At 49.3% G+C, this 25,312-nt stretch overlaps 1 protein-coding gene and 1 long non-coding RNA gene across 3 annotated transcripts in view; one reads left to right on the top strand and one right to left on the bottom strand.

The window, feature by feature from the left end:
• LYAR (Ly1 antibody reactive) overlaps window positions 1-12,622 on the top strand; it is a 22,591-nt gene extending 9,969 nt beyond the window's left edge. For both annotated transcript variants that reach the window (XM_025921943.2, XM_086705457.1), the window contains exons 4-9: window positions 2,616-2,723; window positions 2,840-2,923; window positions 6,294-6,702; window positions 7,022-7,108; window positions 11,485-11,570; window positions 12,300-12,622. In XM_025921943.2, coding sequence (XP_025777728.1) covers window positions 2,616-2,723; window positions 2,840-2,923; window positions 6,294-6,702; window positions 7,022-7,108; window positions 11,485-11,570; window positions 12,300-12,434 — 909 coding nt within the window. In that variant the 3' untranslated portion in view covers window positions 12,435-12,622. The remainder of the gene's footprint in view (window positions 1-2,615; window positions 2,724-2,839; window positions 2,924-6,293; window positions 6,703-7,021; window positions 7,109-11,484; window positions 11,571-12,299) is intronic.
• LOC147582120 (uncharacterized) lies at window positions 10,073-25,312 on the bottom strand. The gene is made up of 3 exons (XR_015250605.1): window positions 24,286-25,312; window positions 23,708-23,864; window positions 10,073-10,875 (listed from the first exon to the last, which is right to left on the bottom strand). It is a non-coding gene; the product is annotated as an uncharacterized LOC147582120 (long non-coding RNA).

Here is a 25,312-nt window from a genome sequence, read left to right as displayed (position 1 = left end):
TGTGTTTCATTCTCTTGGCTCATCGAGGACCATTTTTCTTGTGTATTGTCACTTCCTTAACTTTAGTAATTATCTTTTTCTTCTGCCTTCAATGATATTGCCATAAGCATCTTCTCAAGGTCACTAATTTAGGTCTCATCCCTGTTCTGTTCCTGCTACTTCAGACCTTATTTATTAGATCTTCGTGTCTTGGTCCTCAAGTAATTTCCTGGTCTGGATAATACCCATTTTCGTCGGATTCTTTTGATCACTTGTGTATATTTTTTTCCAAGATTTTAGAAAATTGTGGTAAGTGGTACGTTAAGCACGACATAGTTTACCATTTTAACCATTTTTAAGTACACAGTTGAGGACATTCACACTGTTGTGCAACCGTCACCACCATCCATTGCCAGAACTTGTTCACCTTCCCAGACTGAAACTCCATCCCCGTTAAACACGGACTCCTCGTGTGCCCTCCGCCCCCAGCCCCTGGAACCTGCCATTCTGCTTTCTGCCTCTATGAATTTGACTGCTCTAGGGACTTCATATACGCAAAATCATGTAGTGTTTGTCCTTTTGTGACTGGCTTATTTCGCCGAGCACAATGTCCTCCAGGTTCGTCAGTGTTGTCGCAGGTGTCAGAATGTCCTCCCCATTTAAGGTCGAGCAACATGACGTTGTGTGACAGACCACGTTGTGTTTATACATCCATGTGTTGGTGGACACTTGGGTTGCTTCAGCCTTTGGCTATTGTGAATAATGCTGCTGTGAACACGGAGGTACACATATCTTTTGGAGTCCCTGCTCTCAGTTCTCTTGGGCCGTGCACCCAGAAGTGGAATTGCTGGGTTTTTAAATTTTTTGAGGAACCGCTCTCCTGTTTTCCATATGGCTGCGCCATTTTACGCTCCTGCTAGCAGCACACAAGGTTCTGGTTCCTTCTCATGCTCCCCAACGCTTTGCGGTTTTTTTGATAATAGGCGTCCAAGGGGGTATGACAGGGTGGTTTTGATTTGCATTTCCCTAGTGATAATGATGATAAGTGTCTTTTCATGTGTTATTGGCCATGTGTACATCTTCTTTGGAGAAATGTCTATTCCTAGCCCTTTGCCCATTTTTTTAATCTTTTTTTTTTTTAACGTTTGTTTTTGAGAGAGAGAGGGAGCGTGAGCGGGGCAGGGGCAGAGAGCAAGGGAGACAGGATCTGAAGTGGGCTCTACTGACAGCAGAGAGCTCACCACAGGGCTTGAGCTCATGAACCACAGATTATGATCTGAGCTGAAGTTGGATGCTTAACTGACAGAGTCACCCAGCACCCCAAGGTTGTTTGTTTCTCACTGTTGAGATGTAGGAGTTCTTTAAATATTCAGGATATTAATGCCTTATCAGATAAACGATTTGCAAATATTTTCTCCTGTTCTATGAATTGCCTCTTCACTGTTGACAGTGTCTTTGATGTACAAAACTTTTAAAATTTTTATATAGTCCTGCTTTTTTGCTGTTGCTGTTTGTGCTTTTGGTGTCATGTGCAAGAACAAGAAGTCATTGCTAAATCCACTGTCATGACACTTTCCCCCTCTGTTTTCTTCTAAGGATTTTATGCTTTTAGCTCTTAAGGTTGGGTCTTTGATCCATTTTGAGTTAATATTTATGTGTAGTGTTAGGTAAGAGTTCAACTTCATTCTCTTCCATGTGGATATCCGTTTGCCCCAGCACCATTTGTTGAAAAGACTGTTCTTACCCCATGGAATGGTCTTGCCACCCTTTTTGAAAACCATTTGCCCATATAGGCGAGGTCTGTTTCTGGGCTCGCCACTGCATGGGCTGACATGCCCATCTTTATGCCAGTGCCATGCTTTTTTTTGATTACTCTAGCTTTGAAATCAGAAAGAATGAGACCTCCAACTTTGTTCTTTTTCATGATTGTTGTAGCTATTTGCTGTCCCCTCAGATTCTATGTGAATTTTAGGATGGAGTTTTCTATTTATACAAACAAACAAACAAACAAACCCAAATGTCAACTGGATCTTCATAGGGATTGCATTTAAATCTGTACCAGTCACTTTGGTTAGTATTACCCTCTTAAGTCTTCCAATCTACAGACACGGGATGTCTTTCTGTTTATTTGTGTCTTCTTTCATTTCTTTCAATGTTTTATAGTTTTCAGTGTACAAGTCTTTCAGCCCCTTAATGATTAAGTTTTTTAAGGATTTTATTGTTTTTGATGCTATTGTAAATGGAATTGTTTTCTCAGTTTCCTTCTCAGCTTGTTGGCGTATGACATCTAGACCTGAATTTTCAAGTGTGGATTTTGAGTCCTATGGTGGCTGAATTTGTTGGTCCTCATGGGATCTTTAGTGGAATCTTCAGTGTGTTCTACATGTCAGATGAAATCATCTGTGAACAGAGATGGTTTTCCTTCTTCCTTTCTAACTTGGATGCCTTTATTTCTTTTTCTTGCCTAATTGCTCTGGCTAGCACTTCCGGCACTATGGTGAACGCGTAAGCATAGACATGAATACAAAATCTGGCCTTGGACTGCAAAACCTCTAGCCATCGAAGGACACTTAACCTGGCTTTCGTGAAACTCTTGTGCCAGTTGTTTATTACTTGTTTTATCTTCCTTTTTATAGAAAATTAATGAATTAATAAAAAGACCCAACGTGAGCCCCAAAGTGAGGGAACTTTTAGAGCAAATTAGTGGTTTTGACAACGTTCCCAGGAAAAAGGCGAAATTTCAGGTATGGATGGGATATGCCTTCCCTGGATGGAGGGGACGCGTGGCCCAGTGACTGAGCCTGTGGGCACCTGTCAGAACGGGACAAGTCAGGTTTTTTTGTGTGTCTGTTCCTTACAGAACTGGATGAAGAACAGTTTAAAAGTTCATAATGAGTCCATTCTGGAGCAGGTGTGGAGTATCTTTTCTGAAGCTTCTGGCAACGTAAGTCAGATCTAATTTCAGATTTGTAGTGTGGCAAAAATGATTGGTAATAATGAAATGGGAATGTCTTATTTTTGGAGGTCAAGACAGCCTTCTTTTTCAGAGAGCCTCTTTGTGCCTTCATTTATGGGAAAGAATAAACTGAATGCACTGCAGAGAAGATTTCCTTATTGTGCAGAGAAAGGTATTTAATCCCAATGTTTGATAATGGTACTGGCTAACGTGAAATGGCTTGCTTAGAAATCAGGCAGTGGGATGTACTGGAAGGAGGAACTTGGGGCGTCTGACAGACCTGGTTTGAATCCCTGCTGTGCTGTTGGCCAAACGCTTGATCTTGGGCACTTTATTTAACCTCTCTGAGCCTCCGTTTCCCAGTCTTAAAAGAAAAGAAGACTTAAAGAAGTCCAATTCATGCACCGATTTGGGACTTAGTGACTGATCTCGTGCTGGGCCCTGAACAAACACCGTAAAATAGCTCAGGCAGTGACACAGCCAGGAAGAAAAATAAACTGTGAGGACATAGGGAGTGACTAGGGGTTCCTTTAGGCGAGGGGTTCACAGAAGGCCCCATACGTGCATTAAAGCAGCCGAGGCTCTGGAAGCATCCCTCCCCGTGCCCGGGCTTAGTGGGCATCCGACGCGTGTCTGTCTCCTTCCTTCTGTGGAGTGGGAATCCCTCTGGCGTAATCATCCGCCGCCTGTCAGGTTCCATCTGAGGGACCCTTCGGTGTGGAGCACATGCAGAGTCTTGGTCTGGTACCGTGTGGCCTCCTTATAGGTGACGTCATTAATTAAAAACACTTCCCCATTAATTCACCTGCACCTTGCTCCTGTTTGGAGCCTATACCCCATCTGTAGACTGAAATCAGTAGCGGTTTTCAAAAACAACAATGGAGTTTTCCCTTTTTTTTTTTTTTCCCAAGTAGGCTGCACACCCATCGTGGGGCTTGAACCCACGACCCCGAGACCAAGAGTTGTGTGCTCCAACTGAGCCAGCCAGGTGCCCCCGACAGTGGGGTTTTCTGACCATCTTTTATTCTACTCGCCGTGCCAGGAGTTGACTGACTTATAGAGACAACAGTTTGGGCAGCAAATTGGAATAAACGGTGAAACTGTCCTGTTGTGGCTCTTCCAGAACAAACAGATTGGGCCTTTGGAATCTCGTAACCAGTCATGTATGTGCCACCTTTGCTCAGGGGCCCCGCCGATCTTCTCTGTGGTCTTCTAGTACGTGTGCTGCCGGAGCACACCCTGTCACCAGTCGTTTGATTAGCGTTTAGGTGGTACTGTTTTTTAAGGATTATTTTAAGGATTATTTCCATTATTTTAAGTAAGAATCAAAGATTTGGGATTACTTCGTTCACTGCAGAGTTTTTTTTTAAAAAGTTGTTTCTGATTTCCCTTTTGAAGCTGCGAACATATTAAGTCAATGAAGAATCAGTACGCAGCCCCGTGGCCAACTGAGCTCTGTAAAACACGGCTTATTTTTGTTTTGCCTCTGCCCTGTGACCTTCACGGCACAACCCAGTGCGAGTGGCGCAGACGGCTCTGTGGCCCCGTCCGTACACACCTCTGGTGTTCATCCCTCCCGTTACTATGTGCTGGGCATCCAGCCAGAGGCCCTGGATCCTCTGCTCCTGGGGGGGGGGGGGATTTCCTGTGCCCCAGGACAGCGTGCCTGGTCCCCGCGCACACAGCTGTAATGAGGCTAAAGTCCTGCCCTCACAGAGCTGTGTTCCAGTGCGGGACAGATGATGGCATATGCAGGTCCTGGCCCTGATGGCAGGACAAGGCGCGGAAGCCCTAGGAGAAACGGTAGGCGAGAGGAGGGGTCTGTTAGGAAAGATGGTCGGTGCAGGTGTCTCTGAGGAGAGCCTGGAACGAAGCAGAATATGGGGAATGAGTTTGTCTACTCATCACCGAGTAGCTGCCAGATGGGGTGCGTGTGTCCCTCTCCCTGGGTGCGGAGGGGAGGCCCCAGCTGGAGACTTGGTCTGAGCGGGGCAGAAGGCGGGTTGAGGTGTGTGGCTCTCAGTGGTCATAACAGTGCCTTCCCATAAGCTAGGAAGGAAATTGTAGGCTAGGAGTCAGGCGACGTGGGCTGCTTCTTCCTCCTTCCTGACTTTGTTTCTGAGCCCACCGCCTGCCTTTGTGCCATGCGCCTGGCCTGGCTGGTGTCTCTGACCTGCTGGGGAAACGCAGACGCTGTGCTCTCAGCCCGGAGTTGAGCACTGAGTGAGGCGTGACCTTTGTAGAGCGTCTGTACTTGAGCGAAAGCCAGTCCCTGTTTTGGCTCAGTTTGGGGGACGGTAGCTCCCTCCTTGAGACCTACTCTCCCAGATGAAGGAGACTGGAGGTGACTGGTCTGTCACCTGGCTGGTAACTAACGGAGATGGGTCTTGGGCGCTGACATCCAGTGGTTCCCGCCGCACCCGAAGCAGCCCCATCCAGACGCGTTAGGACTCACCAGAAGCTCAGGACATTGCTGGGGTCATCCTTGAGAAGGGGCTGACATAGAGACCGGCACAGATTCAGGGTCAGGGAGTGCAGCCGGCAGTGGCACTCATTTTGCTGGGGTCGTTGTTCTCAGTCGGATCTGTGCACTGGCTTGAATAAGGTAGAGTGCGGCTTGTGGTTCCCTAGCTTTCTGTGGCTCCCTGTGCCCCATGCTTCCCACTCTGCGGGTCCACACTCCATCCAGGTGTCCCACATCCCTTCCTCAAGGGCAGTTCCTCTGTTCTCAGTGAGTAGATTGTGCTGGTCCAGTGCTCCAGAGTTTACAGACCCTTTCCTGGAAGTGGCTTATTTAAGCATCCTCGGTCTACTCGTCCTCAGCACCGTGAGCTGCTAAGCACATGACATAACTTTCCATTTTATTCGCCCATGAACCATATGACTTTCGTTCCACTACCTTTCATTTTATCAGTGAGGAAGTTGGTTCGGAGCAGATAAATAACTTGCCCTGAGTCACCCGGCTCGGAATTAACAGAGCTGGTGCTCGAACCCAGGTCTGCAGATGCATAAATCCAGTGGTTTCCACCACACCAATGTGCTCGTCTTCTATCAGAAAGGTAGAGAGTGAGCCAAAATTAAAGGTCTAGCTTAAGTGACATAAGGATTCTTCACTTTCCCAGTGGAAGGAAAATGTCTATTAAATGCAGGGTGGGGTGTGGGCTCGGGGGGAAGGTTTTTTTCCCATTTGATATGTTTACTGCTACGTTTTAGCTCTTGGCGGGGGAGGCGGTCACAGTAAAATGGTAAGTAGTCGACATTTTTCTTGCGACAGTTTGCTCAGTAGATGCCTGCTAATGACGTGCACGAATGTCTGGAATGAGTATTTATGTGTCTCTCGGTTTTGCTTAATAATAAGGAACCGGTCAGTAAGGGGCAGGACCGACAGCCACTCAAGCAAGGGGCCAACCCGCCCGGCGTAGAACTTTCCACAAAGGTTCCAGCTTCCCACACAAGTGACCCCCCAGAAAAGCAAGCAGAGGTGAAGAAGAATAAAAGAGAAAGGAAGGAAGAAAGGCAGAAGAATAGAAAAAAAGAGAAGAAAGAACTAAAATTAGAAGGCCACCAGGAGAATTCAAGGGGTCAGAAGCCTAAGAAGCGCAAAGAGCAAGAGGCCGATCAGGAGGCTGGAGGGGAGGCCCCGGGCTCTGCAGGGAAGAAGAGCCAGAGCAAGGGGGGCAAGGCCAGGGGGGCGGTGGACGGAGCCAGAGACGCCAAGGAGGAGCCGACGAAGCCGCCGCCCGGGAAGAGAAAGAAGCACGCGGACGGTACGTGGCTGGCGTTTGCTCTGGGCTCCGGTACGAGGGTCGGGAAGCAGTGAATTTGCGTCAGACCTCGCGTTTGGAACAAGTAAGGCAAAGAGCGTAAGCTTTGGGATCGGGCCGACCCGGGCTCAGGTGACGGCACCCGTCCACTCGCCGTGTGCTCACCTGACCCCGAGGTGGAGAAGCCCGCGGTGCTGGGTGCCCGGGGAGCGGGTCCTCCTGGCGGATGCACCGGGCCTGGCCGTGCGTGGCGTTCATTAAATGGCAGCCGCTGTCATAAATGCAAAATCTGGTTCTCGCGTTTACTCTTCTACTTTCCTAGATGAAGCAGATACCAAGAAGAAAAAGAGGAAGCTCTCAGGACATTCTGAGGGTGGAGAACCGGAAAACCATGGGGCTCCTGCAAAAGGTATCGCCGCCATCCTTTGGAGAGGTCTGCCCTTGAGGGTGTGGGGGGAGGAGGCGACCCGGGGCCTTCAGGCGGATCCTCCCCTCCGGAGGCACGGGGAGGGCTGGACGCAGATGCAGACACGGCGTGGCTCCAGAGGGGAGAAAGGAGCCGTGTGAGCCACTCCGCAGAGTCTGTCTAGCTCTAAGGGGAAGATGGTCTGGACTGGGAACCCATTCTCTTTGGAACTGCAGATAAACCCAGCACGGCTTTCTGAGACCTTGCTCCCTTTCCCTGCTTCCCTCCCCCCTGCCCCTCATTACTCTCCCGGAAGTACCCGCCACACTTAGCTGCCCCGCCCCCCACCTCCTCTTGTTCCCGGGGTCTGTGTCTCCCTGTCTCCCAGTGTGTCCCTGTCAGAATCCAATTCCTGGCCTTTAAAGGTCCCCTCAGACGCTGCCTCCTCCACTTCCTCCGGCCTGAAGCATTCCCTGGGGCCCTGCTGATGCACAACAGACTCGAGGACTCACCCGGGAGGGGAGGCTTTACTAATGGGGGTTCAGTAACTGCCTGAGCTGGGTTACACCTCTTTGCCTGGATCCCCCCACTCCCAAATTGGGCTGCATGAGGCCTTTTTTTTTTTTAGTTTAATTTGTTTTGAGAGGATAGTAGATTCACATGCAGTTGTAAGAAATTATAATAGAGACCTAAGGATCCACGCGCCCTTTGCCCAGCTTCCTGCTAGGGCCACAGCGGGCACAACTATCCTGTCTCCACAGGGTGCTGACACTGACCCAGTCAGGACACCGACGTTTCCATCACCACAGGGAGCCCTCTGTGGGCCCTTTTATAGCCATGCCCTTACCCGCCACCCTGCCTGCCCCCAACAATCACTAATCCGTTCACCGTTTCTGTACTTCTCTGGTTTCAGAACGTTACCTAAATGGCATCATCTAGTATGTGAATTCTTGAGATTACCACTTTTCCCTCAGCATTATTCTCTGGAGATGCATCCAGGTGGCTGCATGTGTTGGTAATCCAGTCCCTCTGCTGTTCAGTAGCCCGTGGCGTGGACGTACTGACCACTCCTCTCTTGAAGGCCCAGCCTTCACTTGCCATAAATAAGCTGCTGTCAGCATTTACGTACAGGTTTTCATGTGAACGCACATCACTTTGTGGAAGAAATGTCCAGGAGTGCAGTCGCCGTGTGGTGTGGTGACTGCGTGTTTGGTTTTTTTTTTGTTTTTTTTTTTTTTAAATTTTTTTTTTTAACGTTTATTTATTTTTGAGAAAGAGACAGAGCATGAATGGGGGAGGGTCAGAGAGAGAGGGAGACACAGAATCCGAAACAGGCTCCAGGCTCTGAGCTGTCAGCACAGAGCCCGACGCGGGGCTTGAACTCACGGACCGCGAGATCATGACCTGAGCCGAAGTCGGCTGCCTAACCGACTGAGCCACCCAGGCGCCCCTGCGTGTTTGGTTTTAAAGAAACTGCCAACTTTTTCTAGAGTGGCCGTACCGTTTTATAATCGCCCCAGCGGTGTGTGCCTCACCCAGTTTTCCCACATCTCGGCCAGGGTCTGGTGGTGGTACTTTGTTGTTGTTGTCGTTGTTGTTTTTGTTAGCTATCCTGATAGGCGTGTGGTAATAGCTCGGGTGATTTTAATTTGTTTATCCCTAATGATGTTGAGTATCTTTTCATGTATTATTCACCATCTGTATATCTCTTGATATTGAAACGTCTGTTCACGTCTTTTGCTTATTTTCGAATTGGATTTTCTTTTTTACTGTTAACTTTGGAGAGTTCTTTATGTATCCTATTCTAAATACTAATCTTTTGTGGGATGTGGGGTTTGCAAGGTTTTTTTTCCCCTTCAGTCTATAGCTTTTTTATCCTCTTGACAATCTTTTATAGAACAGATTTTTTTCATTTTGATTTAATTTGTCCATTTTCCCTTTAATAGGTCATGCTTTTGGTGCCAAATCTGGGAACTCTTTGCTTAACCCTAGATCCCCAAGAGTTTTTTTCCTGTGTCTTTTTTCTAAATGTTTTACAGTTTAACATTTTACTCTTGATCTTAAGCCCGTGATCCATTTTGAGTTGATTTTTATGTAACAAATGAGACTTAGTACAAGGTTCATTTTTTTGCCCATCAGTGTGCTATTCCGGCACCGTTTGCTGAGAAGGCCCTCACTGAATCACTTTTGTACCTTTGTCAGAAATCAGTTGTGCATATTTGTGTAGTTCTGGGTTCTTGATTCTGTTTCGTCTGCCTGTATGTGTGCCCCCTACCAACACAGTCTCGGTCGCTTTAACTCTATCTGAAGTCTTGAAACTGGGCAGGCTTTATTCTTTGTCAGAATTAAGTTTTAGAATAATCTTGTTGAGATCTACAAAAACTCTTCCTGTGATTATATAGAATATGTGTGATTTTGTAGATTTCCTTGGGATTTTCTGCAGAGGTAATCACGTCATCTTCAAACAGGGGCAGTTTCACTTCTTCCTCTCGGATCCATAGCACTCTGCTCTTTCCTTGCCTTGTCTTCTTGCATTGGCAAGAATTTCCATCACAGTGTTGAGTAAAAGTGGTGAGAGCAGACAGCCTTGCTCTGTGCCAGATCGAAAGAAACATTACATCTTTCACTTTAAGTCACATTAATTGTAGGTTTTTGCTGGATGCTCTTTATCTAAAGTTGAAGGAGTTCCCCCGTATCCCTATTTTTCTAAGAGTTTTTATCACGAATGTGTTGAGTTTTGTCACACACGTTTTCTACATTGATTGATGTTACTGTTTTTTTCATTAGCAATTAATGTGAATTGCACTGATTGATTTTTAAATATCGAACCAGCCTTTCATCCCCAGAATAAACCCACTTTCTTGTGGTGTATAATTTTGTTATGTGTTACCTAACTGCTAGATTCTACTTACTAATATTTTGGTAGGTATATTGACATCTGTATTCATGAGGGATACTGGTCTGTAGTTTTCTTAATGCTCTTTTTTTTTTTTTTTCTTCTGGTTTTCTCTTGCTCAGACTGTGTAATTTCTATTGTTTTATCTTCCAGTTGACTGATTCTTTCCTCTCCCCTCTCCGTTCTGTCCGTCCACTGAGCTTTTCAGTTCAGCTACCATATTTTTCAGTGCTAAAATTTCCTTTTGGTTCTTTGTCTTTTTTTTTTTTTTTTTTTTTTTTTTTTTTGGCTGAGTGTTTCTACTCTTGTTCCGAGTGTACACATAATTGCTTACTGAAGTACTTTTATTTTGGAATGATGAATGGTTTTCAGTTGGCACCTGGACATTTTCACAGGTTAGAAGATTCTGGGTCTTATTTCAACTTCTTTTAACTGGCTTTTCCTCATGTGACTTGGCAGGGGAAGCGGGGGCAAGACCTCACTACAGCAGGTGGGGGGAAGACCAGGCTGCCCACCCGACCTCCGCTGGTACCTGAAGGAGGCACTCCTTGCTAGTGCAGGCGGGGTGGGAGTTCTGGCTCCCCCCGTGGTCACCGCTGACCGCGGCCACGGCCTTGTTACCAGCCGGCATGGATGAAAGTCCCGATTTCGTACTCGGCCTTCTTTGACGCCTTCCCTCATCACAGCCTTGAGGGTGGGAGCCACGAACTTCTTCTGAGGTGTTTAGCTGGAAGAGAGTGGGGACTGTGGAGGAGTTGTGTCTCGGTGGGCTGTTCCTCTCTTGGCCTTTCGCTGAAGAGGATCACGCTCTTGTCGGGGCTTTCTTTGTTGGCTTTCCAGGTTGCCAGCTTCTTGAGCTCCAAATCTGGGATCTCTGGAGCAAAAAGAAAACACAGGGAGCTCACTACCAGGTCACTCCTCGAGTCTCGAGGCCCCTACCCGGTCCGCCTTCTTGCCCTCTTTCAGTCTTGCGTTTGTCTGACTAGACTTCCGGGGGTTTGGCTGTTCTCAGCAGACAGAACAGGCAAAAGTACACCTGCTGCATCTTTCCGGAAACAAGTCCCCTAGATGAGCCTTGAGCCTGCAAGATAGCCGGTGTCACAGCCCGTGTCTGTGGCTGTCCTCTGCCGTCCGAGGCTGAGCTGCCTTTGTTCCCCTATGTCTTGCTCACCATGCTTGGCCAGCCCTGTGATCTTGGCGGACCCTCAGGGACACTTGTGAGTTCATCGGATACAGCCGTGCCTTTTTACAGGCACCTGTAAAGTTGATGCCTACTTGACCCGCTCACTCTGAGAGCGAGTCCTGAAGGGGAGTCAGGCTTGTAGGCCACTGCGAGCGGACAGGTCCAGCACCTGCTACGCGGTACGGTCAGGGTCATTAGTTCATTTCCCGGATAGCAAATAGATGTCGCCCCCATGGCTGCTTTATCCCTCTGGCAGTACACCGAAACAAAATGTTTTACGTATTACTCTTCATATTGTAGGTAAATTCAACTGGAAGGGAACTATTAAAGCAGTTCTGAAACAGGCCCCGGACAACGAAGTAGCAATCAAAAAGCTAAGGAAAAAGGTATGGCGCACAGACGCAGGTGCAGAAGCTGGGGACAGCCACTTCTTTATTTCAGGATGTACAGTTCTTGGTTTTCCTAATCTAAAACACTACAGATGTGGATCTCAGTGATTTTTCCAGCAGCTCAGTGGCCCCTCGGGACTGGCGGGGGGCGGGAATTGGACCCCATCCCATCGCACTTCCTTAGCCTGAACGGTGCCTGTGTTAAATTTGGGAATTATTATTCTTTTTTTTTAATTTTTTTTTTTTTTTAACGCTTATTTTTATTTTTGAGACAGAGAGAGACAGAGCATGAACAGGGGAGGGTCAGAGAGAGGGAGACACAGAATCCGAAACAGGTTCCAGGCTCTGAGCTGTCAGCACAGAGCCTGACGCGGGACTCGAACTCATGGACTGCGAGATCATGAGCTGAGCCGAAGTCGGCCGCTCAACCGACAGCCACCCAGGCGCCCCTGGGGATTACTGTTCTTGATGTCTTGCCGTTGTTTGCTTATTCCAGAGCGGTGGTTCCTCTGTGTTTGCTTTTAACTTTGTGTCGACGTGTGACAGGCTGCACGTGCGGGTGCTGCGCGAACAGCTGCGCGAACCCACGAGCAGGACACACCCATGTCACCGGCACCTGCGTTTCTTTTCTGTTTTACTGTTGGCCTCGTTCTGGGTTAAAGGAAGAACCTTGAGGTACATTTTCAGGACACATCACCCACTTGATGATTGTTTCTCCCCGTGAAGGTTTTAGCTCAGTATTACGCGGTGACAGAGGAACACCACAGATCGGAAGAGGAGCTCCTGACCATCTTTAACAAGAAGATCAGCAAGAACCCCACCTTCAAGTTAGTAAAGGACAAAGTCAAGCTTTTGAAATGAACGTTTTTCTACTTAAAAATTGAATCCATTCTGTTGATTTTTTTTCACTGCTGTTTCTAAAACATGTAATGAGTTACAACAACTCCAATATTGCTTTTTCAAAGCTGTATTTTTAAGTTACAGAAAAAGTCTATTTTTGGTAGAACTTTTATGAGAAAATAAAATATATTCTTATCCAAAATTCAAAATCTGTGGTGGTGAAAATTATTGTACTTTAAAAAATACTCTTGGGGCACCTGGGTGGCTCAGTTGGTTGAGCGTCCAACTCTTGACTTGGGCTCAGGTCACAATCCCAGGGTTGTGGGTTCGAGCCCCGCTTTGAGCTCTGTGCCAATAGCAGGGAGCCTACTTGGGATTCTCTCTCTCTCCCTCTCTCTCTGCCCCTCCTGCACTTTCTTTCTCGCAAAGCAAAGAAACTTTGAAAAAAAAAAAGCAGAAGCAGCAGAGCAGAAATTAACCTCCATGTCTGGTTCTATCCAGTTACACATGCTTAAAAAAACAAATGCTTTTATGTGGAAATCTTTTAAAAATGTGACAAGCCAAAAATAATTACTACTAAACTAAAAAGTATTTAATTGCAGCGCTTCTCTACATTTTTAATTAGAGGTTTTTGTGTGTTTATTGTGTTGTTAAAGCATGTAAGTTAACAGTATCTCGTCCAGAAATGATCACAACGACAGTCTTCAGTGTTTGGCCTGTCCGCACCGTGGCCCTGTCCCTCTTCAGCCCAAGACAGACTGGGAGCATGGCCTGTGACCACATGCAGGGAAATCACTCACTTGACCCGGAACCCATCACTTAGCTGTGTCGCTGTCCCGGGGCTCCGAGTGGATCGCGATGCTTTCAGAGATGGTATTCTGAGGCCCAGTGTGCTGTGCTGGAGGAGAGCTGTGTTGTGCCTCTTGCTGATATTCGAGTAGGCTTTGCCCACAAGTCCCTTAAAAGCTGGCGAGCGTGGTACCTTTAGCCAGGGTTACATTTGTCGTTAATCCTTCCTACTGCAGGAGAGAGCAAGGATGGAACGTGGAACAGTCTCACAAGGCTTAGGAGGGGAGGATAAACAGGAAGAGGGGCCAAAAAGGCAGACAGATGCTGTCTGAGCCTCTGAGTCCCCGGATGAGTGAGAGGAGTCTGCTTGTCTCCTGGACTCGCTTGGTCCTTTGATAGTTAACCTCTCTGGACTTCACTTTCTCCATCTAGACAGTGAGGATGCTGAAGGTTCCTCTTGGGCTGCGAATGAATGAACTCATTTATGTAAAGTACACAGCACCTTGCCTGAAGCCAGCAGATACATTCCTGTTGGGGTTATTGGTAACAATATTTGAGCCATGAGAAGCTTTAGATGTTCTGGAGAGCAGAGGGGAAAGTGGGAAAGTGAGGCATGACCTAGGCCACATTCTCAAGGACAGAGCAGAGCCCAGCCTTGACTCCTGAGGGCAGTCCAGGACACTTCCTGCTCCTGTCCTCCCCGTGCGCAGTGGGGGGCGCAGCGCGAACCTACTCCCCAGAGTCCCACGTTGAAGTGCAAACTCCACAGTATTTCAAGGTCTGTGCTGATGTTTATTTTCCGTCAGTTTTACCAGGATGCATTTAAGGCAAACTTGGACAAACGTGACAAAATGAGCTAAAACCCATGCCGTGGGAGGGTCCTCATTTCTGTTACCTTTGTCAGCTGTTACCCAAGGTTCTCCGGTTAGAACTGGCTGGCAGCACAGGGCAGTGATGGGGCTGGCTGCTGTTCCGGAAGGCTAGCACGGTGCCCGTGCACCAGGGCCGGAGGAGGTGACCTCAGTTCCCTCGAGCTCCACGAGGATGAAGCCAGCCGTTCCAATTCTGATGGTCCGTGTCACGGAGAGAGGTCTTTATTGCAGACCGTGCAGCTGGCGGTGGGAAGGGCTCCCCAAATGCGCAGCAGTTGTGCCCATGGGTCTGGCTACAAACACAGTCTGCAGACCATTCCCGAGGTCCCTGCGCAGGGACCACCCTTTGGTTTGGGCAGCTGCCTGCCTGACCTGGGCTCACACAATATTGGAGCCCCAGGGACTTTAGAAACGGATCTAATGATATTTGTGTCTGGCTCTACCCCTTCACTGTGTCCAACTCGAGTGTTAACGTTTGCATTCTACCTGATTCTTGCCTGTGTCCACACGGGTCTGCTGGATCTGGCCCTCGGGTATCCCCAAACCTGCCAGGGATGCATTTTGGCACACTGTGGTTTTCGAATCTGACGCCTGCCTTCCTGGCCTGCCTGGCGTTGGTCAGCTGTGTGCACAGCCGTTTTCCATGATGCTGCTTACCAGCAGGATTTGGGAGAAGATGGGCTGTATCTTCTAAGATGCGTGACTGTCCCGGGCTGGGCCCTCCTTAACGTCAGGCACTCTAGGCATCTTGCGGTCAGGCGAGGAACGTGGGCTGACGCAGCAGCCAGAGAATAAAGAAAGCAGCCGCTGAGGGCAGAGGGGCATTTGTGTGGAGAACGTTTAAAAACAGCCAAATCACTCCGGTTTCTCCGCACTGGCTTTGCTTCAGGCGAGCACGGGTGGCTTGCTGTCGTGGTGCAGGAAGGTGACCCCTCTGAGGAAAGGGGCTTCCAGGGACCCCATTCCTAGTTCTCTGTTTAGACCTGCCTCACAGGGTGCTTCTGAGAACACGCTGCTAAAAGTCAAGGTTAATAGCCTTTTTACGGGCCCGCAAACTTTCACGGATATCTTTGAGAAGCTCTCATCTTTCTAAACATATCGTTTCTCTTTCAAAGTTAAAATTTGAGCTGCCCAGGTCCCACTGAAACAATTTACTTGGAGAATCTCACTAGCCTGTAATTACCTGTCTTGCTCCAAAACAGATCTCTAGGAATTGACGGGGGTGGTGGGGGGAGGAAGCAGTCTTGGATACAGATTGTTGGCTTTTGGATAGCACTTCTGCAGCTGAATGAGGGAGGTGTTCAGAGATCAGAGGTTTTATCCAATTCCTTTCCATCAGGGAAAGCTATGGAGAGTGCATCTCCCTTCTTTACTCCACCGCTGAAGACTGATCCTCCTGGCTGGTGGTATTCTTTTTTGTCCAGACCAAGCTGGACTCCACCACTAAGTAGGCAACTGTACGTTGTTGACTTGTGCCTGGATACAGAACCGTGACACCACAGCGCTCTTAAGATTATGGGGCTCCTGGGTGGCTCAGTCGGTTAAGCGGCCAACTTCAGCTCAGGTCATGATCTCGCGGTCTGTGAGGGCTGTGAGTTCGAGCCCTGCGTCGGGCTCTGTGCTGACAGCTCAGAGCCTGGAGCCTGTTTCAGATTCTGTGTCTCCCTCTCTGTCTCTGACCCTCCCCCGTTCATGCTCTGTCTCTCTCTGTCTCAAAAATAAATAAATGTTAAAAAAAAAATTTAAAAAAAGATTGTAACGTCCTCCCTTGTGGAAGGAAATGAGGTCAATTACTAGACGCGTCCAAGGTAAGAGAAAAGGCATAGTCTATACATTTACCTGTCCTTTGTGGTTACTGGAGCTCAGCACGGACTCAGCCTTTACCCCTTCTTCCAACCGAGCTTTCAAGAGATGGCTAAAAGAGGCCTTCTACGTTTCTTTTCTAGGCAGTGAGCCCAAGAGGGCACGTTCTATTTCACATTTGATAGGTAACAGAGAGCGTGCCTCTGTGCCGCTCTCGATGTCAGAAGAGGAAATCTGACAAGCCCGTGGCGGGATTTCACATTTAAAGGGATTCTGTTGGGGGACGTTGTCTTGCGTGCACTGATGCTTGCTTTTCCTCACAAATGCGCTTGGACCTGAATCCTCCCGTTGGCCCCGGTGCCTACAGTTCTGCACCTCTTGTCACTGAAACCGTGATAAGTCACAGGGACTAAGGGGGTCATTCCAGAGGGCCCACCCTGGGCCAGGCTCTACGCTGTCTCTAGGGACGGCGAGACGAACAGCCTCGAGGCAAGCCCGGTAAAATGTCCCGAGGGTGTACTGGTATACTGGATGTGGGCCTGGGGTGGGGAGCCCCCTGGAGTGGTTCTGGAACTTGCTGTATTAGGTGGTCTTTCTCCTGCTGCCACTGCCCCTGCTGTCACCTGCAGGCTCCCACCCCCACCCATGGGGGAGGCAGCATGAGGTGACAGCTGTCAGCGGGGCTCCCTGTGTTGGAATCCGACCTGCGCTGAATCCGACTTTGTGTCTTACTAGCCAAGGGCCCCTCTTGGGCGGGTTATTTGGCCTCTGAATCTCGGGGGTTTCACCTGCTGTACTGACCTCCCCGGGTAGACAGAGTGGAGTTAAAATACCGCACACAGCTGTCTGGCACATAGTAGGTGTCCGCAAATACTTCCTCTCTGAGTACCCGAAGGTTCGCCAAGGCTGGTCCGACGCTCTGGCTCCGGGGGACGGGCCCCATCCTCCAGGCGCCTGGCCTTTTGCTGCATGAAGTGACTGGGCCCGGCAGGAAGAGCCACAGCGGCCAAACCAGGCAGCACGGCTGCGTGAGACGAGCGAATCTGCTTCAGTTCTCAAGTGACGCTCTGGTTTATGATGCACGTGTCAACATTTTCCAGGACACAGATGTGATCATAAAACTGCCCAACAAACCTAGATGAGTGAATGATTTTAACGTAAGCTTTCCACTAAAGTATATATATGGAAAGGTAGAAAAATCTAAATCCCGATCAATTTCACAAAGTGCAGGCACCCGAGCCGTGACTGCCCAACTCAAAGAGACAGACTATTTAGCCCGAGGGCAGCCACATCCTTACTTCTGGCGGCATGGATCGGCCAGGCCTGGTTTTGAACTTTATGTAAAAGGAATCACGCGGCGGCACGTGGCCTTTTGTGTCTGGCTTCCTTCGTCCAACATTCCGTGAGATTCGCCACATTGCCTTGTAGTAGGAGTTTGCGCCGGCTTTGTGATGCACAGCATCGATCCATTCTTCTGCTGATGCCACACTCTGCTGTCCCCCGACGAAATCGGCATCCTCTCTAAGGCTCCGGGCGCAGACACAGTACTTCCTCCTTTCTGCTGGGATCACGGACTCGTCGGGTGCGTGTCACCCTGACGACGCGCAGCTCGGCGCTTTTCCAGGATGCTTTCACCAGTTTCCACGGCCTCCCTCAGTGGATGAGGGTACGTGAGTTTGCTTTGCCCGAAAGCGCACCAAGGTCTGGCACCTCGCAAACTTCCACCTCTGTGTCTCTCTTCTCCAAATGGCTCTGTTATCCCGTGCTGTTAAGTAAAGCCCCTGGGGGTCACCGCTAGATTATCACGCTGTAGAGAACGACATCTCCAAGTTCTCACAGCAGACTGGTCTTGAGTGAGGTCACGGCAGCACAGCAGTTTCTGCCTCTTACAGAATCTACCACTGCCCTCTTAGCATTTACAGAAACTCAAGATCTTGCTCAGCCCGCTTATTAGGTTGTCCAACGTCTGCAATTTGGGCTCAGACCTGCCTTCTAACTCTCTGTCCTGGGTACAAAGCAGTCACATCCACTGGTGGCAAGAGAAGTTTCTTTGTTTTGAGTGCAAAGCTCGGCCCAGCTGCTTTGTTACGGGATCCAGGAAAGCTTTATTTAATTCCTTCCCTTTGATATAAATGACTGAACCGCCCTTCTGGTAGTTTAAGTTGTAATTGCTGAGTAAATACATGTGTCAGAGTTGAAAGGTCAGACGTGGCTCGGAAGGTCAGGCCTTTGTTTTGGCCACAGAGCGGGTATTGTGAGCTCCTGAAACATTACCTTTGCTGCTCTGCCTTCCTGGTGACCTCGGGCCGAATTGGGCTGCAGGCTCGCGGTGGTCCATATATTAGATTTCCCCACCGTAGATCAAAGGTAGGTAAAGCCTCAGCTCCCCTGGGTAGTTTCCAACAGCACTGCTCCGGGGACCCGGCATTGAGTTTGCGTCGGGATGTTAATGGTAACGTTATAGGGTAGCCCTGCTCTGACCAATTTCATCCTGAACGGAGAGCTATTTTATGGCTAAAATGGAAATGGCGATCCCTCTTCCAGGTGTCAGAAGAAAAAACAAAACAAAACAAAAAAGGCAACAAAACTTTTTCAATTTTAAGATGTCTCTGCCTAAAAAATCTTAAGCCTCTTGGCTTTTGTCACCATGCACGCGATTCTAGCTCAGATGCTAGGAGAGTGGGTGGAAACTTCTACAGCGCTCGGCTATTTTTCACCTAATTTGTCCACATGTCATGATATGCCACGAAAGCACCTGGCATCCCACGATCTGAGAGAAGTCTCTGGGACTGTTCAATGGTTGAACAGTTGAAAGAGTCTGAGAATCGTGGGTTAAGGAGACCGGGGGTTCCAAACCACTGTCACGACCGCAGGCACCGATCTCGAGGGCCCCCGGTGCCCGGCTGTGTCCGCACCTGGTACCAGGTCTCCTTCCAGCCTCGTCAGAGCCCCGCAGGCTGTGATTCGTGATGTGGCCTCGCAAACGGTGCTCCCCACCCGCTCTCCACCGCCAATCTTGGAAGGCTGGAGTTTCCTCCCTCTTGTTTTGTCTAACGCGAGGATTCCTCAGGGGCCGTGGCCGTGGTGTTGGGGGTGATGCCCAAGGAGGGGTACGGAGTCCAATGACCCCCTGCGAATGGGGAGTGAGGAGTCACCCTCCAGCACCACCCTGTAACACCCCCACTTTCCTGAGGTTGGTGGGGGGCGGGGGTGGGGGGGAGGTGGGAGCTCCCTCTGGGCTCTGTGCAAAATGTGCTTTTGGGACTTTCAGAACATCAGGACTCGTGTGTTGAGTCTCTTAAGGAATGACAGGCAGATTCTTACCAGCACACAAGCAGCCCCCAGCCCGCATTTCTGCACTACCGTCTGGCAGGCCCGGAGACTCCACGCCAGGTACCGCAACTAGATGTGATCTGACCCGCTCACATGAGTCAATCGGGGGTAATTTTCTGGGTTCTTCAGGATTTGGAGGCCCTCCCCTGGCGCTCAGGGAGGGTAAGAAATGCTGCTGTTGATTAGCAATGTCTGCCGTGCGTGTGGGTGGGAGAGGGGCAGGTGGGTCACCACACTCTCCCCTCCTGGAGCCAGCATCTGGCAAAAATGAGCCCGGGCACTCTGACTTCCCTGTAGCTTATGTCCTGAGACACTGAGTCATCAGAATCCGTTCAGCATGGGAGCTCAGGCTCTGAGGCCAAACCTGCCTGGGTTCAAATCCACGCTCCATCGCATAAGCTGCGAGGCTACCCGCAGAGACCCGAGCTCAGCTGAGGGGCCTTTCAACTCTGACAAATTAGGGATTTGCAATCAGCAATTCCAATGAAACTACCAAACGGATGGTTTAATCCTTGTATCAAGGGAATGTAAGGTGCTGGTCACGGTCGGCCATCCACAGTCTGTGCCGCTCCACAGTCTGACCTCTTCCTACGGGAAGGCCACCAGGCTCACCCTTTCAAGGCTGCTCAGCTACCAGCTGCTGCTGCCCCACTGGTATTGACCACTCCCCGGCTGCCTTTCCTGGCTGCTGAGATTGTCCTTCCCCGATAACAGGGGTTCCCTTTTACGGAGTCTTCATCCTCTATATCGGGCACAGCGCTAAGCCCTTTATATCTGCCGCTGTATCCGTATCTATCCACCTCACAGATCTTTCAACAAACCTAGGAGGGGGGTGTTACTGTACCCATTTCATGGATGAGGAGATGCAGAGAGCTTAAGTGACTTGCCCCAGGTCACATAGCAAATAGCAGAATCAGGATCTGAACTCTGGTGTCGCCTTGAGAACTTAGTTTTTCTCTCCTGGTCAAATTTTTCCTTTGGTCAGGACCCCTCCCCCGCCTCATTTCTACCTGCCTTTTCTTAGCACTAATGATTTAGCTCATCATTATAAATATATTCCATGTAAAGCTTTTTAAAAAACTGTCCAGGCCAGGGATTTCCAAGTGGGTTCCACAATGGATCACGTGACCAGAAAGGCTTTTTCATGGTTTTATGCAATTTATGTACTTTGTGGTTACTGGATTTCTGAGTATATTTATCCTGTATCCCTTCTTCTAACTAAGCTTTCAAGAAATGGCTTCTTGATAAATAAATTAGGGCATCTAAGTTTCTTTACTTACTGGAAATGCATGATAATATGAGACAAACTATTGTATTAAAAATATGGGGGGGAACGCCTGGGTGGCTTAGTCAGTTGAGCGCCTGGCTTCAGCTCAGGTCATGATCTCACGGTTCATGAGTTCAAGCCCCACATCAGGCTCACCACTGTCAGCGTGGATCCCACTTCAGATCCTCTGTCCCCCTCCTTCTCTGCCCCTGCCCCACTTGCATGCTCTCTCTCTCTCTCTCAAAAATAAATAAAACATTTAAAAAAATATATGGGGCTTCCTTAAAAGGAAAAAAAAATGAGTTTGTTTTATTAGATTACATGCACACCATTAACAGGCCAATTCTAGGCACTGCATGATTCAGATCATGTCAATGACGAGACTGGTGTTAACAGCCTAGAGGACTCTGGGCATCTGGGAGGTAGTCAGTCAGGACGCACCTCAGCTCTCTAGGTGAGCAAGCCTGATAGTGGGTCTCAATTTAAAAAAAAAATTTTTTTTCTATTTATTTACTGTTGAGAAGAGCGAGCGAGTGAGAGACAGAGAGAGAATGAGTGGGGAGGGGCAGAGAGAGAAGGAGACACAGAATCTGAAACAGGCTCCAGGCTCTGAGCTGTCAGTGGTGAGCCTGACGCGGGGCTCGAACCCACGAACCACGAGATCACGACCTGAGCCGAAGTCGGACACCTAACCGACTGAGCCCCCCAGGTGCCCCCCACCAATGAGTCTCAATTTAAATGTGAGCAATTAATACAAGAGATTTTTCTTGCACAGAACAACGGATCCAAACATTCCTCCCAAACTGCTACACATCGGGAAATGTCAGGAGCGCTTGGGGACGCTTTCATAGGATTCCAACCTCCCAGGTTTCCCACTCTAGGCCAGTACCGGCCCCCGCCCCCCGCCACCCCTTCCTTTTCTTTCTAGCTTGAGGAATGGTCCTTTTCCCTGTCCTGATCTTTTGTTCGAGACGAACACCTCCCTGCTGCCTGACACACTGGCACCCTGAGGAGGCTTCTGCGCCGTTCTCCCCAACGCCCTATCCCACAACACAGCACACTGCCTGTGTCCTTAGAGGTTCTCCGGGGGCTTCCCTTCTGCTGGGGCGGCACAGCGCTGTCAGACTCACACTGACTTCCCTTCTGCATGAGCTCATTCCTGGATGTGCTCACCATCACTGGGCCAGTGGGGCAGCACGTGGCCTGATGGGAGACCACAGCTGTTCCAGTCTGCTGTCAGGGCTGCAGGTAACACAAAACCACTTAAACGGCATTCGTTTTTCTAAAAATGAGATTTGGGGGCACCTGGATGGCTCAGTCTGTTGAGTGTCCGACTTCAGCTCATGTCATGATCTCACGGTTTGTGGGTTTGGGCCCCACATCGGGCTCTGTGCTGTCAGCTCAGAGCCTGGAGCCTGCTTCGGATTCCGTGTCTCCCTCTCTCGCTGCCCCTCTGCTGCTCGCACTCTGTCTCTCTCTCTCAAAAATAAATAAACTGCAAAAAATAATAAATATGAGTTTTGGTTTTCTTGGCTCAGAAATCTGTGATGCCTCAGCAATGGATTAATAACAACAGGTAGGACTTATCGAGAGCTCTCTCTGGGCCAGACACTGTTCTAAGCACTTTGTGCATGTTATCAAGACTTTGATCTTTACCCAATCCTATGAAGTAGATACTGTCTGTAACCCATTCTTAACTCACTTTTCCAAGTGAGGAAACTAAGGCAGAAGAGAAGTGGCTTGCCCAAGGTTGAAGCAGCCAGTAATGGCAGAGTCAGTAACGCCAGGGCTAGGTGGCTGGCTCCAGGGCTCATGTTCTTTCTTTCTCTTTCTTTTTTTTTATATTTATTTATTTTGAGAGAGAGAGGGAAAGAGAGAGAGAGAGAGAGAGAGAGAGAGAAAGAGAGAGAGAGAGACACTCCCAAGCAGGCTGCATGCTGTCAGTGCAGAGCCCAACATGGGGCTCGATCCCATGAACCGTGAGATCATGACCTGAGCCAAAATCAAGAGTAGGATGCTCAATCGACTGATCCACCCAGACACCCCCAGAGCTCGTGTTCTTAACTAGGTTAACCAGGCCTTGGCTGGAGTCAGGAGTTGGAACAGTGCTATCAAAAATGCTACCTCTTGGCTTGGCGTACATCTCAGAGCTTCCTCCCTAGGTGGACTTCCTCCATGGGACTCTATGGTGCCAGCCCCAGAGGCCACACTGACCTCACAGCTTACCATCCCAGCAGCCCCAGCCTAAGTCCCAGGGGCTGACGGGTCTGGTTTGGGCCCTGTGTCCTCCGCTAGGACACGGTCGGCCTCGTGAGAACTCTGCAGAACTAATACAGAAAGGAGGGAGAGGGGCTTCTCAGAGGAAGGGATGTGTGTCTGCAGTGAAGACCAGTTAGCTGTGATCAAGGGTCAAGTTGAAAACTGGGTAATGGGATTTCTGCTACCTGCCAGGCTCTGGGGAGCTGCTAAGGCATGGTTGTTGCCCACGCTCAGGCGGGAGAGCACAAGCAAAATGAAAATGGCAACAAGAGTCCTATCTGGGGCCCAAGGAGAAGGGAATAACGAATGGACCAGGAGGTGAGCAGGATCTGGAAGGCCTGGGAAGCACACATTAGCAGTAGTGTATGTTAACTACCTGCTTGAACGCACACTCCGTGCCAGGCACCAGGCTAAGCAATCAGTACACACGTATCTTCGTTCTGGTACCTACTGTGTCACAGATGAGGAAACTGATCCTTAGAACAACCCAATAACTTGCCGAAGGACCCGTCACGATGGAGCCGGGATTCAACGGACTATAAACACCCTGGACTTAACCATGTTACTAAGGAGAGCTGGGAAGGGTCACAGTCAATTTCATTTTCCCCCATAAGTAACTGACATTGAAAATGAGATCCCTCGGTTGGTAGCACTCTGTTATCAGTTATCTGTTATTAGTGTACACAGAACACACATTGAGGAACTTACTTAAATGGCCCCAGCAATGAAGATGTGGTCATTAAACACTGGACCTTTTCCAACCTGCTTTTGAGTATCATCAACACGGTGAGCAGTAGTGCCATTAATAATACCCGAGAAAGAAGGCTAAAAGGATTTCGGATCCAAATACAAAGGCCCTGAAACCATCAAAGGGGAAACCGGATCTGACCTGAACGTACTACATATGGAAACTCGGGCATAGCTGTGATGCTCCGGGGAATATTCAGTTACAAGGGAGACCCAGCACTGACCTTTTTGCAAGGAGACAATCAACAGAAGACTGTATGTGATACGGAGGAATTCACTTCCTGTTGACAAGGCTTCAAACCCCCTGTTTGAAGAGAGAGAAGAGGGGAGGGCAAAGACCCCAGGTGGCTTTGAGCTGATGAACCCTGGTTCTTGAGGAGTCTGAAAAGAAAAGGCAACACAAAACCAAACAAAAAGGAGGTATTGTGTCGACAGGCCATATGATCTGCCCAGCTGTTACATCCTTTGCTCCTATGAGTTTGCTAGAAAGGCTGAAGAAATGAACCGGCAGAAACTTGCCATTCTTTTCTTGAATATTTATTACATCTCTTCTGCAAATCCTCGTAACATATAGAAGATACCAGAGTGCCTACCAAACCAAACTGACTTCCATGGCTTACTGGGCTATCCACTCCTGTTTTCAACTCACCTCAAGCCACTCTCCCTGCTCCCCACACACCCCAGCAGAGGACACCGCCCTTTATTTGGTGCTCCCATAACCCTCCCCCCTCCCCCCCCCCCCCACAGTATTTCTATTATAGCCTCCTATTGAAATCGTCTCCTCCCCGAGTTTCTAACTCACCTCTGTCCTCGGCACTTTAGCAGGTACAGCGGCTCGGAAAATGTTGACTGAATTAACAAAACTCTTCTCTATATTTATAAGCCCTAAACTAGGCGGTGGTAGGTCTCTGGGGTCATCTTTGGTCCAGGGGCTCCTCCAGTGCAACGTCATGTCTTACTCATGTTTATCTCCAGTGTGGAGCATGGTGTCTTAACAGTTTGCTGCGAACAGTAGGTGCTCAGTAAACGTTTCAATGATTGAGCCCCAAACTTCTCAACACGTGACACGTAGGGCAGGGGAAGGACCGTAATTCACGGGACTACTGACGGAGAAAAATCGTGAGTTAGGGACACAGTCTTTTTCGGTCGGTGAGCAAGAGTGAGGGGAAAACGCAGTTTTCTGGGCCAGAACAAACTTGTCTCCCATGTTCCTGGTGGGGTTATAGTTCTCCAGACTCAGAAGACGGGGGTTAACATGCACCACATACAGGTGCTTCCCACTTAACCTCACAACAGATCCAGGGATGGGCAGGTGTAACCCCCTTGGTGCCAAAGAGGAGACAGGCGCGGAGAGGTTTATCTCCCGCACAAGCCCATCCATCCCAGCGGAAGGGGCCAGGCCCGAGGCTCGGCAGCAGGCACAGGGTCCTCCTGCGGCTGCCTTGGACCCTTTCAAGTCTAGCTGGGCGATTCCTGGAGAGGAGGAGCAGGGAAGAAGCCGGAGACTAAGAAGTCTGGACACACGGAAGCCAGGGGAGGCTCCGTCCAACAAGATCAAAGGGTACCAGGTGGCACCGCACAGCCGTGCACCCCTGCCCGGCACACATTCGGCGGCCTCTGGAAGCTTGGTCCTCCCGGGCTTCCGTAGGTCGGAATCCGCTGGGGGTACCTTCCGCCGGGGCCCAGGCTCAGTGTTTTCAAATTCAAATCCTGTTTGCGTACTTGAGCACTGAGGCCGAGAAGACAAGCCTACCTAGAGTCTCACCAATTAAAACCTCGGACTGCATAGGCTCCACCCCTCACAGCAGCGAGCACCTCTGCCGGGGAGC

Source organism: Puma concolor, chromosome B1 (genome assembly GCF_028749965.1).
Source record: "Puma concolor isolate L17-30 chromosome B1, mPumCon1.1.hap2, whole genome shotgun sequence".
Classification (NCBI taxonomy): Eukaryota; Metazoa; Chordata; class Mammalia; order Carnivora; family Felidae; genus Puma; species Puma concolor.
Note: the sequence above shows the minus strand (reverse complement) of the source record. Positions and strands in the feature narration are given on the sequence as shown.